At 34.4% G+C, this 16495-nt stretch overlaps 1 protein-coding gene across 1 annotated transcript; it reads right to left on the reverse strand.

Annotated features, from left to right (window-relative positions):
• Window positions 1-5780: 5780 nt before the first annotated feature.
• LOC110804887 (cell number regulator 13) lies at window positions 5781-9508 on the reverse strand. Its single transcript, XM_022010487.2, has 7 exons — window positions 8499-9508; window positions 7645-8030; window positions 7352-7461; window positions 7068-7139; window positions 6450-6556; window positions 6250-6343; window positions 5781-6133 (listed from the first exon to the last, which is right to left on the reverse strand). The coding sequence occupies exons 1-7, from the start codon at window positions 8904-8906 to the stop codon at window positions 6081-6083; spliced, it is 1230 nt and encodes a 409-aa protein (XP_021866179.1). The 5' UTR covers window positions 8907-9508; the 3' UTR covers window positions 5781-6080.
• Window positions 9509-16495: the final 6987 nt, after the last annotated feature.

The following is a 16495-nucleotide window of genomic DNA, read 5'->3' on the forward strand; positions in this document are numbered from 1 at the left end:
CTATAAATTTTTCTCATTTCCCAATATCAGAATTTTGATAAAAGTAAAAACATTATAAATAAACGTAAATTGTCTTGTTTAAATAAAAAACCTGAGGAATCTCGATACAAATTAATTGATTGTTAAAACGCGTGAAAAATAATAAACGTAAAGAACAAAAAGAGACGGAGGGAGTAATTACTTTGTATAAAAGTTTTGAAAATCATAAAGTCCCTGAGTACATAGTTTTCATATTAATAACAATCATAGTTATTAATTATAAGTGATGCTTGAACATAAAATAAAAACATAGAAGTTCAAATATGAAAACATGTTTTGGTTGTCTTCCTAAAGCTTTCTAACTCACTTAATAACATTATGTCCCGTGACAAAGTTTGTAGAGTGGGTGAGCCTAATGTGCTCAAATAATCCAGATGATTCACTCTACTTTAGACTTGGCATAGTTCTAGAAATTAATGCAAACAAACTAAACATGCTCATCTCGAGAGGACTTCATTCCGGTTGGGTGTTCTTTGTGGCGGCATAATGAGCAAACAAAATTGAAAATGTGGTGAAGTTTCAACAATTAATGGGAGGAAAATACACACATGCCTTGCAAAGTGTCCTACAATATAATACTTCACATGCTAGTATCCATCAACTACTTCAACTTACACTAACATTCTCAGTAAGGAACAAATAAATACTAAGAACAATCAACAATTGTGGTATACAAGTGTAGAAAAGCAAGGGAGAAAATTGTTTAAAGAGAATGCTAAACAACCACTTGAAAATTAAACATTTGAAATTTTTGAGCTAAACTACTTTTACTATTTTTTTGTGTACGTTTCTTTTCCGGAGTGAAGGCATACATTTATTTTGTTTTTTCGAATTTTTTTGACTTAAAATTTAAACGAAAACACAAATACGAATACAATTATAAACATATTACATTCATGAGATGAACTAACAAATAAGGTTCAATAGGCTTGGGTGTCAAAGTGTACCAAACCTATCGCCAATCCCCTAACACGCCCTGAAAAGCATTCGGATTGTTAGAGTTTGAGATGCGCTGAAAAGCATTTACGCGCAAAGGATCTTTCGCGCGTGGCACCTAGGCGTGAGAAATGTCTCACGCTCAAGCGCCAGCGCCATATTCGTTCAACATTGAGTTTTAATCAAATTAGGATTTTACGTGAGAATTCTGTTGCGCATGAGCTTTGGCGCGAGTGATAAGTTGTGTTGGGCCCTGTGCGCAAGACATTTCTTGCGCACAAATCAATTTTTATGCGTTTTTCTCAGATTTTCTGATTTAATTCGGTTATATGCCATATTAAACTCTTTTAATCCTTGTTTTCTAATTCTATTCAATCAAAACTCTTTTTAATCCTTTTTCTATATTTTTAGGATTTTAGGAATTTAATCAGAATGCGACTAGAATCTAATCTAATATACATATATAAAGGAGGCATATTTGCTGAAAGATTAGAGCGCCACCTATGATTACTAATGATTTCGGCCAATGAAAAATAAGATTTCTAATTTCTTTTTGAATTAAAAAAATCAAGTGCCACGTAGATAATTAATTAGGTGTCACGTAGATATTTTAATTAATTAATTATTAATATATACAACTCCATCGAAAATCAAACACTCTAATAATTAAAAAATAATCGATTGCCACGTAGATAATTAATTAGGTGCCACATATATATTTTAATTCATTAATTAATTACTAATATATACAACTCCATCTAAAATCAAACACTCTAATAATTAAAAAATAAATCTAAAATAAAATTCATCCAAAATCAAACAATAATCTAAAATAAAATAAATAAAATTCAAGTTAAAATCAAACATTAATCCAATATTAGAGCGCCACGTAGAAAAATCTAATGGCTTCGGCCAATGAAGGAATATTTGCTGAAATATTAGAGCGCCACCTAGGATTGCTAATGGTTTCGGCCAATGAAAAATAATATTTCTAATTTCTTTTTGAATTAAAAAAATCAAGTGACACGTAGATAATTAATTAGGTGCCACGTAGATATTTTAATTAATTAATTACTAATATATACAACTCCATCGAAATTCAAACACTCTAATAATTAAAAAATAATCGATTTTCACGTATATAATTAATTAGGTGCCACGTAGATATTTTAATTAGTTAATTACTAATATATACAACTCCGTCTAAAATAAAACACTCTAATAATTAAAAAAATAAATCTAAAATAAAATTCATCCAAAATCAAACAATAATCTAAAATAAAAAAAAAAAAATTCAATTTAAAATCAAAAATAAATCCAATAGCGCCACATAGAAAAATCTAATGCTTTAAGCCAATGAAAAATAAGATTTCAAAATTAATTTTGCATTAAAAAAGTCAAGTGCCACGTAAAGAAATGATTAACTTTCACGTAGATAATTTTTATTAATTATTTATTAATATTACGCATTACAATTTCATCCAAAAACAAACACTTTCATAATAAAAAAAATCTAAAATGTTCAATGCAAAATCAAAAACTAATATAATCTAATATAAGATTTTTATTTAAACATAACAATTTAATAGAATCCGTGCATCGCACGGGCTAAAATTTAGTATATACAGGAGTTTTTTGGAGAGTATTGGGAGCGTCCACGTAGGATTTTTATTTCACAAAATTAAATAATGATGTCATTTTTAAATCTAAAATAAAAGTACAAAATTTTCGGATAAGATTATATTAGTTTTTGATTTTGCATTGGTCATCTTGATGGAATTTTGGAGGATATTATTTTGTCCAGTGCTAATTTTAATTCAATTAGTTGCTGTCATGTTAAGCTAGATGGAAATGTAGTTTTTATGGACAAATTAATAATATACATAGGCACTAAATTTTTCCACTAAAAAAAAAACTTTTCTTTTTCATTTATTTGTTATTAATTATGAGGTACTTCTATATGCTGTTGTTTGGGATTGCTTATTCTTAAGAGTAGGAGGGACCATATTGATACTCATTCTTTAGAATGTTTAGAGTTTGGTTGAAATAATAACCGAATTGAAGGCCTTCACATAGGCTCGGTACGTGGGTGTACGTCTTGTGTGTAGTGTACAACTGTAAATCATCTTATTGAACATCAAGACTTGACATGTTACTACTCCTACTACTGTGTCGGGTTAACCAACTCCGGGCCAGGGTCATTGATTGAGGCTCATTATTTGTTCTAATCACTGCATGAGCCGATCTAGAATTTGTTTTAAAAAGATTCAACTCGATTGAAATATTTTGTTTTATATTTTTATACAAATATTGTACGGAATTACAAAAATATTAAACATATAAGGAGTACAAATCATTGTATAGTAGTTCTAAATTATGTTGAGCTCATATGCTATCTTTTCCATGTTAATTGTGTTTAATAAGATATCATATTATTCATATTTGACAGACATTTAAATTATTAAATAAGACAAATTGACCCCTCCCATTTCGGAATAACCACTGTGTTGCGTTCACAATGTTTTTTTCATATATGCTTTGTTATTTTTAAGTTAGTATACTCATAAATTTTGTTGATGTGCCCTGGCCTGCCGCCTAACCTACAATCATTAATTAAAATTTAATTAGTTTACTCAGATTTGAAAAGGATATGTATAAAGTATGGGAAAAGTAAAAGTATGATAACAACAATTCTATGTTTATTATCATCTTTTTAAAAATTTATCTTATCATTATGTATAATATTATACAGTATAAAACACAGAAGAGATAGAACATGAAACAATGCAAGTAGAATTCTATTATAATATAAATTAATCCAAATATCAAAGGTTTAATGTAAATAAAACCCTATTATATATTTCTTTCATGGTCGCACACAAAAAGATATTTTTATCTAAAAATTTGCAAAAAAGAATAAAATAAATAAATCAGCATACAAAATTTGACTATTTGGTACGGAGTATAACAATCTCAAGGATGTACTTCATATAATATTTTGTTCATTATTTCATACTTAATAATTTGTGTGTATCATGTAGGGTATTAACCTATACGAAGAACAAAGTATATTTTAAGAATAAAGAGGTATGGTTTCAAAGTATAACTCTTCCTATAATCAAGGTTTCATTGCGTAAAACTTCAGATTACTGTGTGTAATCTGTTAAGAATTTCATGGATTAACAAAACCAATACATTTGCAAAATTTGACTTTAGTTTTAGGTTTTATTTCCTTCTAGAAACGAAGGCGGATTCCCATTAACTAAATATCGACCAATTAGTTTGGTATACGCGACATAGTCGTTCATGAGAAATTATGGAGTAAAAAACTTTATGATGTTATAAATTGAATATCGACAATCATCTAAATTATAAGTCGAATAAACAACAATCAATCTACAAAAAGAAATTATAACAATGCCAAATACAACACACACAAAATTTCCACCAAAGAATTAAAATAAAATAAAATACAAAAATTATTAAAATAATCCGTGCATCGCACGGGCATCAAAACTAGTTCTTTAATGTTTTTCAGTCTTTTCTTAGGATTTTAGTTGGAATGGAACTAAAATTCCTACAAGTCTTAGAATTTTAATTGGAATGCAATTAAAATTCTGTTGACACAAATCTATCTCAGACGGCTTACTATTTTTAGCAGGCACTTAGAAGGCAGGTACTATAACTACAAACTTATAGTTTGGGTAAATGATTCAGTCACTCTTAGAACATTTGTTTTTTAGGAACGCGTTTGCCAAGTAATCTTTTGTTTCATCATCGAACTTATCACTTCTAGCCGGAGACCAAATGTATGCGTCTATAGAATGCAATCTTACTCCCACTGACCTTCTTGTATACACAAAACTCGCCTAGATTCTTAATGAAGCCAAATGTACTGACTGCTTCATCAAATCGTATGTTCCCACTCCTTGATGCTTGTTTGAATCCATAAATGGATTTTTTGAGCTAGCGTACCTTTCCTACATTCTTTGGATCAACATAACCCTTCGGTTGTGTCATAAACACAGTATCTTCTAGAATACCATTAAAGAAGGCAGTTTCATAGTCATGAAATGCAACAACTATAAGGATTTTATCCGAAAGACTTAAGCATTGCAATTGGAGAAAAGGTTTCATCATAGTCAACACAGTGAACTTGTCTATAACCTTTTGATACAAATCCAGCTTTGTATACATATACATTTCTATCTTTGTCTTTCTTCAATTTGAAGACCCAAGGGGTAATTACGTCTTGAGGAACTACTCCCACTCGCTTTTTGAAAGGCCTGGGTGTAGGATCTGAGCGTTGGTCAGAGGAGGAGTCAAAGACGGAGTACGGGAGGGAGGGGTTCAAAAGATTAAATTTCTTTTATTTCTTATTTTTTATTTTTTTAATGTGTGTTTTCTTTAATTGTTTTTAAAATAGGACATTTCTTATTTTTTATTTTTTTAATGTGTGTTTTCTTTAATTGTTTTTAAAATAGGACATCATATTTCGATTGTTTCACCGAGAAATGATACACATTAGTAATTAAAAGTGAGGGATTAAATTTAAGTTTTGTAATTTACAAATTTAAAAATTTTGAGTTGGTAATTGACAAATTTCCTATTCTTAAACTTTATTGATTTATATTTGACAAATTTTCCTATTCTTAAACTAAAATAAAAGTATAACACGTAAAAAAAATTCAATATAGTAGAGAGATTAATCTTACAATTAATTAGCGCCGTGTTCTTTTGATGAATCAATATACGTTGTATTTCACATATTTGATGCATAATTAGTTTATAAATTAAACAATTGGTTGCAAAGAAAACATCAGGGTCTTTCATTAAGTTGTAATTAACCCAAAATCACATATGAATAATCTAGTTTTAATTACCTGGAAACATCAGGGTCTTCCAATTAAGAGAGGAATTCAGATGTATCAGAATAAAACGGTTCTATGTTTCCTCTACTATATATATACATAACACTACCCAATAACATCCATACTTTCTACTGAGTGCATACAGAAACATTTCTAGTTGGGGCCGTAAATACTCTCAACAGAGGACATCTAGAGTCCTGTTTTCATTAAGATTGACTTGTAACAAGCATGGATTCAAAAGTCCATCTGCTGTGCTGAAGGTGGGCTTGTCATGGTCTTCATGGGAACTGCATTCATGGTTGAAACAATGATGATTAAGTTCAAATATTCAAAGAATGCAGACGCGTGAAATAAAATGTTTACATGGTAATCGCTGGTTAATTAACCAATAGGAAAAAGACACCTTTTACTCCACGGGCTTCCACTTCTCGCCATTCTTGGACAAGAGAACAGCAGCAGCATAGTAAATGTGATAGAAAATCGTCACACGAGCCTCCCTGGAACATAGATCGAGTTGGTGTTAAGCGAAGTAGTATTTATCAGAAAGTATGTATGTATGTCATGAAGCCAAGTTGATCAGATTATGAATAGAGAGAGAAAGACCTTGACATTGAGCATGTTGCGAAGCTTTCTTCTAACACAACAAGTGTAACAACAACATGACAGTACCAATGAGTATGCTGCTAATTCATTGCATGCGTCTCCTGAAGCTGTGGCGACCAGACACAAGAATAATTAAAAGAAATACTTCAGAAGTTTCCAGGTCTGTTATCATTGACAAACACATTAACAGTGCCTCTACTTTAACTCTGATAGTCATTATCCTACACGACATCTCAAACATTATAAAAAGGAAAAGGACAAAGAAAAATATTAAGCATATGATAGTTAATTTGAACATGCCAAAACAAAGAGGTGACAATGACACTAACACCAATACAGTTTCTGCCATTGTTAATTTAGATTATAGTAATATCAGATTATGAGGTTAAGAACACAAATATGTAGTTGAATTTAGGGTGAACGGCTCCTATTTTACCATTCTAAATGGCAAAAAACAGAGGTTGGTAACTAAGAATAGGACAGCATTACTGAAGCCATTTTTGTTATATTACAATATGTAGCTACATGATAACATTCGTCAGATACACAGGAGTTCCAGATAGGACACCATACTATCATACCCTAGCTTGAAAATATTGAAGTCATTGAGTTGCTTACACATGTGCCTGTTGGTTGCCACTGATGCAATCCTTGAGAATGTACCACAAGGGAAGAAAAATGTTTTAGCACCTGAAAATATGACCATCAATGAGCTAGCCTTACTAGAGATTTCAGAATTTATCATTCAAATATGGCAAGGAGCCAAGGAATGAGGTACATTCGGGCATTGCAATTTGCAACTTGAAAAATACAAAGCCCAATTGCAATGTAGCATCTCAGATCTAAATAATGTTCTTTACTGTAACTGAAAAACTGTAAATTCAGAAAACGTAAAAACGTACACAGCTTGGGTTCTGAAAAACAGTCAAGCAGGTCAGTGTGCCATTCCTCCATATCTTCTGATCCCCTAGCATACTGCACATCATGCTCTGCCGATGGTATGGATGTCTTCCTGAACCCAATTGTACAAATATGGGCAAAACAATTTAGCTCAAGTATCAGAACCATGCTCGATATCTCAACATAAAACCTTATAAACCATAACTAGTTTCACACAGACAAGGAAACATGCTAGCGTGAACTCATAAACTGCATCTAAGCACAAATCAAATTTTAGGCACAAAACATAAGTTACCTAAAGGTAGATATAGCACCAACACTCTTGTGGCAGCTCTCAACACCAGACAATGCTTTTACATCATGCGATTTTGAATAGCTTGCTTCCAGATTCCTCGAGTGCCTAGAGGCAGCTTCAGTTACCTCAATCAAGTGCTCAATCACTTGACATTGTTGGAGATCCATAGAAGACTGAGACCGCTGTAGCTCCATCTGAAGCTTCTCGTTTTCTTCTAGAAGGGCTTGTTCAAATCGCATGCTTGGATAAGAACAAGAAAGGGTCTTCTTAAGCAGCACAGTATCAGCTAGTGATGGTTTCTGATTCAGAATTGCAGTTTGCAACTTTCTGTCATCCTCCTCTAATGTATAGTCATATTGATCCCTCTGAATACGTTCTAATCTTTCCTGTACATCAGAACAAGGAAGATAAAGAATCACCAGAGATGCTGCTCGCCCAACACATACCCATAGTGCATACATATTACATCCCTGAGAAAGTTAGCCCAACGTTCTGTTGCTTTTTCTCCCATGCTCCATACATATGGATCATATCAACTATCGTATAAAATAACATCACTTCAATTGGCAACAAACACTTGAGACAAAATTATAGAGCAAGGAAGTGAAATTCTTGCAACTTTACAACATATTGTCGGTTGATTTTAAAAAGAATAAGAGGACATCATCAAACAAGTAAAATCTTTATCCACAATGAGTAATAAAATCTTAAACCACTCTACAGAAACATATGAAGTTAACAGCGACACCTTTGAAGTGCACACACAATCATCACTCATCAGAAATTATAAATTCAAATCATTCCAAGCAATGACCACAATGCTAATAAGTAAACAAGCAGAGAATGATCGTCACCTTGAAGCGAGCATTGGTAACAAGAGTTAGCAAAGGCATAATCCTCAAATAGCGATCGATCTCATCTTGAGCGCGCTTAAACTGGTTCACAATGCTCCACCCCATTGCCAAGAGATAAAGATAACTTTTATCCTGACAACTATGAACCAACAAATAAGACCTTTTCAATGCATCCTCCAATTGCTCAAGTGGTTCTCTAGTTTCAGGGTATTTTTTCAGCTCAGTTATCTTAAGCTGCTCCAACAAATTTCCTATTAACTTCAAATGATGAGCAAACTTCTTGCAATTCTTCTTGTGCAATCTAGCCCTATTTGCTGCTTCTGCTATTAACCCAATTAACCCTACCGCATTCACACCAGCTAATTGGGCAACATTCCCAAACCCATTCAAAGTTTCCCAGTTCGACATTTTATCAAACACCTAGCAAATACCCACTACATTGAACCCAAATGCATGTTTGCTTATACAATTTCAACAAGTTGTGACTATTTTGAGCAAAAATCAAATACCCATGATTTTCATTAAGCAAATTACAGCTGAAATCAATCCAAAGCAATTATAAATTGGATCAAAGTTGCTTTTTTGGTTGGAGATCAGACTGTTACTTCATGGGTAAATTGAGAAGTAAACAAACAAAAAAACCAATCGCACATCAAAATAAATATAATGAGGAAATTTAACTCATTAATTCAACCAAATAATTGGCGAAATAGTACACAAATGAAGAGACGTGAATCTAGAAAGGGAACAACTTGAAGAGAATGAAGCAGAGGAAGGCGAAAAAAATGAAGAGGAAAAGGTAATCTATAAAAACAAAGAAATTGGTGGATCCATGATTTTTGTTGTTCTTCTTCTCTTTCACTTTGCTTTGTGTCCCGTCGAATTGCTCCAGTTTTGCCATGATGAACTTCTTCTGTTTGTGATCTGCGAACAATGTTTTGAAATCTGGGGTCGTGCACACGTAATGGGTTCTTGTGTTACACCACGGAGAACTAACATTCTCATACGGTGCCAATAATTTATAGTGCCAATTAGACTATTAATAATTTATTAATATAATATGAAAGATACTAATTTGTTAGTGCCATAGTGGTATACCTCTGACTTTTTGGCGTACTTTAAAATTTTCTAGTTTTTTTTTTTTTTGACAAGAGGACTAATAAGCTAAACAAACAAAGACAACCAAGAAACTAAAACCAAACACGGAAACCAAAACAGAACAAATTAAAAGCGGTGACACAAAAGCTGGCGACGACGAGCAGAAGTGGCAATAACATGGGCCGGATAAATCAACCGACGAGAGACCTTCCGAACAGAAAACCAGTGCAGGTTATGAAGAATCTCCCGCAATTGTTGAACCAACCAGAGAACCGAAATTGGACTTGGAGAAGACCCAGTCAGTAACCCAACTAAGGTCGAAGAGTCCGAGTAAAGCAACAATCGAGAGTAACCTCGCCTAACTGTCATTTGGATGCCTCGTAAACAAGTGGTCAATTATGCCTGAAGAGCGGAAGCCAAAACACAGGCTTGAGCTCCACCCCCCACTTGGCACAAACAAACTGGGTCCTGAAGAATCCAGCCAATCCCTGCATCATTAGAAGTAGACATCCAAGCCCCATCCGACAGAAGACAAATGTCTGCAGTGAAGCCACTAGAAGACGCAAATATCGTAGACAATCGGGAATAGGATCACCCAGAGGTGAACCCCCTGAAGAATCCGAGACACTTTGTGAAGGAAATATGTCCTTCACCCAAGGTGCATTAAGTCTAATACCAAGGTTCAGATTAATTGCGAAAAATTAATTTAGTAAGATCAAGTGATCGGAACAGCTAGCTGGAGCAATGCTTCCGATCAGTGAATTCTAATCTATATTAGGCTCACAACTTACTCTTGACTGAACCTATAAGGTCACACCAATGACATGTAACAGATCACCGGATTAAATGAATTGGAAATTCATTTAATAGCTTTTTGGGAATTAGTTTGGAAAAACGTATTATACGATACGACCTTGTATCGGAATCGTATACCGTATCACGAATATTCTTAAGCTAGGCGAAACGAATAATCGTATCATACGACAGTGATTCGTCGTGTACGATACGATAAATTATATCCGTAAGGCGTTCGTGAATACGAGCCGCATCGGAGCTGTCGGCCCGTCGAGCCAAGCGCGCATGCGCGCAAGGCCCAACGAGCCCGCAACGCAGCAAGCAAGCCAGCCCGCGTGGGCGTGGCAGCGCGCACAAATGCGCAGCAACACAACATCGAGCAAAGCAAGGCCCACTACCCATGCTGCTCAGCTGCGCTGTGGGCTTCGGCCTGCAGTGTGTGTGCTGTGCGCGGGCTGTGCGTGAGTGTGTGGTGTGTGGCCAGTCAAGGCCTTTGGTCTTGGCCGGTTACACTTAATATAACAATTAGGTTATATTTTTCCACACACCAACACAATCAGTTTTTCAAGTGACCTAAACCTAATTCCAAAAGTACGTAGTTCAGTTTTTCTCTCCGCTCAAAAACTGTTCATCCCGAAAAGCAAACAATCTTGTGTGTTGTCTAAGCTACAATAATCAAGAAGGATCTGAACGTGTCGGTGAACCAAATAGAGGAACAACAAGTGGAGTTCTTTGTTCGTGTTCGTTGATACTATACTCGGGAAAACACGTTTCAAATGTAAGTATGCTTAATCTGTGCTTTATACATGTTTCCTGGCTTTGGGGATGTTCCGCACATGTTATGTATGTTTAATTGTATTCCCCTACACTTTGGACCGACGATGGAGAGAACGAACCTCGGAACAACGAACTCTCCAACCCTCAACTATACCTTGAAACGCCCCAGGATCCCAGATAGCATTACGAAACCTAGCATAGTTACGCAAACCCCATACTGTCCAAAGCATAGAAATGAAGCAATCTAAAAGACCCAACGGGGCAGAAGAGACATTATCAACAAACTGAACACACCAGGGAATAAACATATCCAAAGAAACAGAAGGACAAAATATGCGAAGAGGGCCAGAAGACCAAAGATTCAAAACCAAAGGACAATCCCGAAATAGATGCAAATCACTTTCCGGCTCCTGATGGCACAACGAGCAGAGCGGATCAACCGGCATACCTCGTTGGCAGAGAAAGACAGCAAGTGGCAAAGCATGGCGAAACACCTTCCAAAGGAAGAGCTTAAAACGGGGAATAATATTCAAGCCCCAAAATCGCTTCCACCAAGAAGAAGAAGGAAGAGAACAAAACCCGGCTGCATGATGAGAAGAATGAAGAAGCATCGCATAACAAAACGAACCAAGAATTTCCCATCCAGCGCAAATTTCCAATATATGAAATCATCCCTGTCAGAGGAAGGACGTTCCAGAGCCAGAATTTGAGACGAAATTGTATCAGGGAACAGACGCCGAACCATACCAACATTCCACGCGTAAGAACGCAGTTCAAATAAAGCAGAAACATGGGTGGGACAACCCAACCCATTCACAGACGATTTAAACGAAACAAGATCAGAAGAAACCCATATATCACAAAGAATACGAATCTGAGTACCCGAACCAGGCTTCCATGCAATACCTTGACCCAACACTTGGAAACCTTGAAAAAGACTTCTGAAACCCCAGCAAGGACTTGACACCCTAGAAAAAGGGGGGTGAATAGCCAAGGATACCTACTCTGATACAGACGTGACACTAGTAACTGGGGTGGTGAACAATGCGCCAAGCTATTTTAGCTAACAGAGCTTGATTGAAAGTGCTAATTTTCCGGACACCCAAGCCCCCCATACCCCTGGGAAGGTGAAGGACTGACGAAGCCACCATAGCCATTCCCTTTGAAGCAGCTGAAGAACGCCACCAAAAACAAAGACATAAATTGTCAATGCGATCGTAAATGGATTTCGGTATCAAGAAAACTTAAAGCACATGAGTAATAGAAGCCACCAACACAGAATTATGACAACCAACTTCGCCGTAGATGACAGGGGGAGAGATGAAAAATTAGCCAGCTTACGAGCTATGATATCCACAAGCTCAAAATTTTCTAGTTGTATTGCATAACTTTTGAATAGAGGGTTTCCACAACTCTATATCCTAATGTGTCAAAGATACTTTGTATGTTTGTAGTTACTAGTTGTTGGACCGCGGGCGCTCGATCCCCCAAAAAATTGGAATTTGTTTGCAAAACAAGTTATATAATTAGGTTGGCTAATTATGATTAAAAATTGATTTAACGAATGTAGAATGTTTCTTAGTTACTAATCATAGTCATAGTAGAAATACCGTAATATTTCAAGTATATCGTGAATATAATACTTCCTCCGTATTTATTTAAGAGATACACTTGGTCGGGCATGGGTATTAAGAAAAAGAATTGAATGAAATAAAGTAATACAACAAGTGGGGTTGGGTAGATATTTTAATAAGTAAAACAAGTGGGGACCATGTCATTTTGGGGGATGGGGGGTGGGGATGGGGTGTAAATAGATTATTTAATTAGATGGTGGGGTTGATAAGTTACTAAAAATGGCAAGTGTATCTCTTAAATAAATACGGCCGGAAAGGCAAGTGTATCCCTTAAATAAATACAGAGGGAGTATGAATTTTTCGATATGGAAAAAACACTAAAGTAAAAGGCGCCAAAACTTAACAAAACTCCACCTAATCGATTTAGACTATTTCTTTTACACAAAATGTCATACATAAGTAGGAATTAGCGAGCATGATCGAAAGGTGTACAAGTCTTTAATTCTTTATCCTTTCTTTTACAAGTATTTTTTATACATAGCCTTTGGCATATGTTTGCAGATAGCTAAATAATTACACAAATACGGTTATAAAAGGATACAAATCAGCTATCTCGCCTCACTGGTCTAAAGTACAACAGAAATAGAAACAACATGACCACCGCAGCCAGTGAAAAAGGAAAGAGGTTTACCAATATGCAATTACTGACAAATTACCATATTGATCGGCTAAACCCACACTTACCCTCATGGTAAGTCCAGTCACTGTACCCTGGCCTGTTATTGGTGCTTTTAATCCAACTAAGATCCTAGTCAGATCTAGTCAGCTCGAAAATTTTCATTCTTATTTTGGATTTGAAATTCAAAATAAATTGACTTTTATTTACCTTTATTTTTTTGTCATAAATGTCGATGTAAACGATGAAACCACTTGGAAAAAATTGTTCATCTCATTCGATTGAGCGTGAATGTTGATGTTGTCGATGGACCGATTATTCGAATTTGTCTTTGTATAATCGATTCGGCGTGTTTGATAATGGAGATGAGACCAGTACTTTTCATGTTCGATGTTTCCAAAGCTCAATCACACTCAGTTGAATGTCGATATAACCAAAGTTTGGAGTTTAAAAACAGATTAGTATACTAATCCATTATTTGTACTGATTGAAATTTCCCTTAATAACGATGTAGCGTTACCTTAGGAAAAAAAACCCAGAAATTGTTGTGTTTATAATTAAGGTGATGAAGATGATGAATATGGTTGGAGGAAAATTTTAAATGAAAGTTTGTTGTTTAAAAAAAAAATAGGGGGTGGTGTTTAATTATTGATGTAATCCATTATTTTTACTGATTGAAATTTCCTTAATAACGATGTATCGGTACCTTAGGCAAAATAAAAACCCAGAAATTGCTGTGTTTATAATTAAGGTGATGACTGATGAAGATGATGAAAATGGTCGGAGGAAAATTTAAAATGAAAGTTCGTTGTTTAAAACAAAAATATAGGGGGTGGTGTTTAATTATTGAAATGGGCGTTTAACAAGGCTCGAACTAGGGACCAGCGTGCCTGCTTGCTTTATATTTAGGGTGTAACCATTGTGATGTGAGGCCAAAGCCAGTGTTAATTTGTTGTGAAAATTATTTTTGCACCATGCTTATTTCATTTACTGTCGCAATACAAAACCATTCATTGTTTATTCTTTGTACATAGAATTATTAATAAAAGGAATTTTTATGTGAATATAGAGTTTATTAATTTTGTTCCACTTGAAAATATTTTCGTAACAAGTTGTTATATAATTTCCTAATGCGTAACATTGCATCGTAGTACGTAATTGGCATAATAATTCAAAATAGATCATAATTAGTACAACTTACACCAAAAGATGGACTTTAATCCATGTTACTCTACAAAGTAATACAAAATAGATCATAATTAGTACAAATTACACCAAATGATGGACTTTAATCCATATTACTAGACAAAGTAATACAAGAAGTAGTTATTTTACAAAATATTTGCAAGTTCCTCTACTACGCACGTCGGACCAGAATGCGTTCTTTAAAATATCATCTTCATCTCGTTGCATAGAACTATAAAAATCGCCATTCAATTCTCGTTGTGCTTTGAAATACTCTTCAAGACCGGCAACATCTCCTTTCTAAACATTATTTTACGACGTTCAACAGTTAGGGCGTTCCTCAAATCTTTTTTGTTGAACGTCATATTATCAGAACCACCTTTTCAATCAATTGAGTGCCGAAATTTCTACTAATGCTAACACCACCCCTTTCATTTATCATTATCCTATCAAAGGTGGGACCATCAATGCTTATGTAGTTAACCATCATTCTACTACAATAGGGAGTAAGAGGGTACGTGATTAAGGTTCAAATCACAACTAATTACTATAAACTCTCCATTTTTTGACGAACCATAAACAAACATTTTGCAACCAGTAACATTAGACCCGACACTTGATTTAACACATCCCTTCTTATTCGTTCCATCATATGCGGCCTAGCCTCAAGTTCTCCAACACCTATTTTACTAACACCCTTATCCTTGTACTCCTTCTTTAACGTATTACTACTCACAAACATCTCAAAACCTTCCTTATAAGAATTGAATAACGATGACAAAATTCACTAAACTCGTGACCCTAATGAAAAGACATTCCTACAGTAGGGGGGGGTCGATGTAGGAATATTCACAATAGTGTCTTCTTCAACATCAGATTCATCATTAAGGTATATAATGACCATTGCACTGTTGAATACATAATTAAATAATAAAATAGATTAGTTATATAATTATTTATACATAATATATTAATTCACGGACATTTAAAATATTACTGCATACTGTATGATACTGTATAATTAATACACAAATTACTTCTTGTATTAATGTATGTTTAAGAAGTACTCCCTCCGTTTCTTTTTGTTTGTTACGTATTCCTTTTAAGGTGTCTCACAGTGTTTGTTACGTGGGAAAATCTTTACTTTTATAAACTTATTATAACTATCATTTTTTGTGGCATCTTTTAATTTTAATTGGTCCAATTTTTTCAACTCATTAAATATCTTTGCAATTTCTCAAGTATGTTAAGTTAGCAGTCTTTTTGTTTTTCCATTATTGATTCATTTTGATAAATAAAACTATATTATTGGTTGTTGTAATAATTAGTGGATTGAGGTTTTACTTGGGTTTATTTTTTAATAATAAAAAAAAAATCTTTATTATACGTTAATAAACGTGTAAAAGTCCAAACGTAACAAACAAAAAGATATGGATAGAATAATACTGTATAATTAATACACAAATTATACTTACAACTTGTAATTTAATGTAACTGGATAACATACATTTTTTAACCGCATAAATAAATGTTGCACATTAAAAAACGAGCATTGTTTTCTCCGTCAATAACACTTACAAACATTGGTTTGTCCAATTGTCCGTCAATCCAAATTGACAAAAAAAATTACAAGGGACTGATAAAATCACGACAATGTAATCAGGAGTACATTACAACGTAAAACTAGATGAATCCGAATTGTATGGTAAGCTAAGTACGAATTCCACCAAAATGATAGAAAACGCAATGCAATACAAGTAGACCTGGTTATCGGGCGGGGCGGGTCAGCGTCGGTGCGGGTCAAAAGAGGGTCGGGTATTGAAAGGGTCATTTTTAGCGGGTCGATAATGGGCTGGTCAAAAGCGGATCGCGAGTCAATAGCGGGTCATTAG

This window comes from Spinacia oleracea, chromosome 6 (assembly GCF_020520425.1).
Source record: "Spinacia oleracea cultivar Varoflay chromosome 6, BTI_SOV_V1, whole genome shotgun sequence".
Classification (NCBI taxonomy): domain Eukaryota; kingdom Viridiplantae; phylum Streptophyta; class Magnoliopsida; order Caryophyllales; family Amaranthaceae; genus Spinacia; species Spinacia oleracea.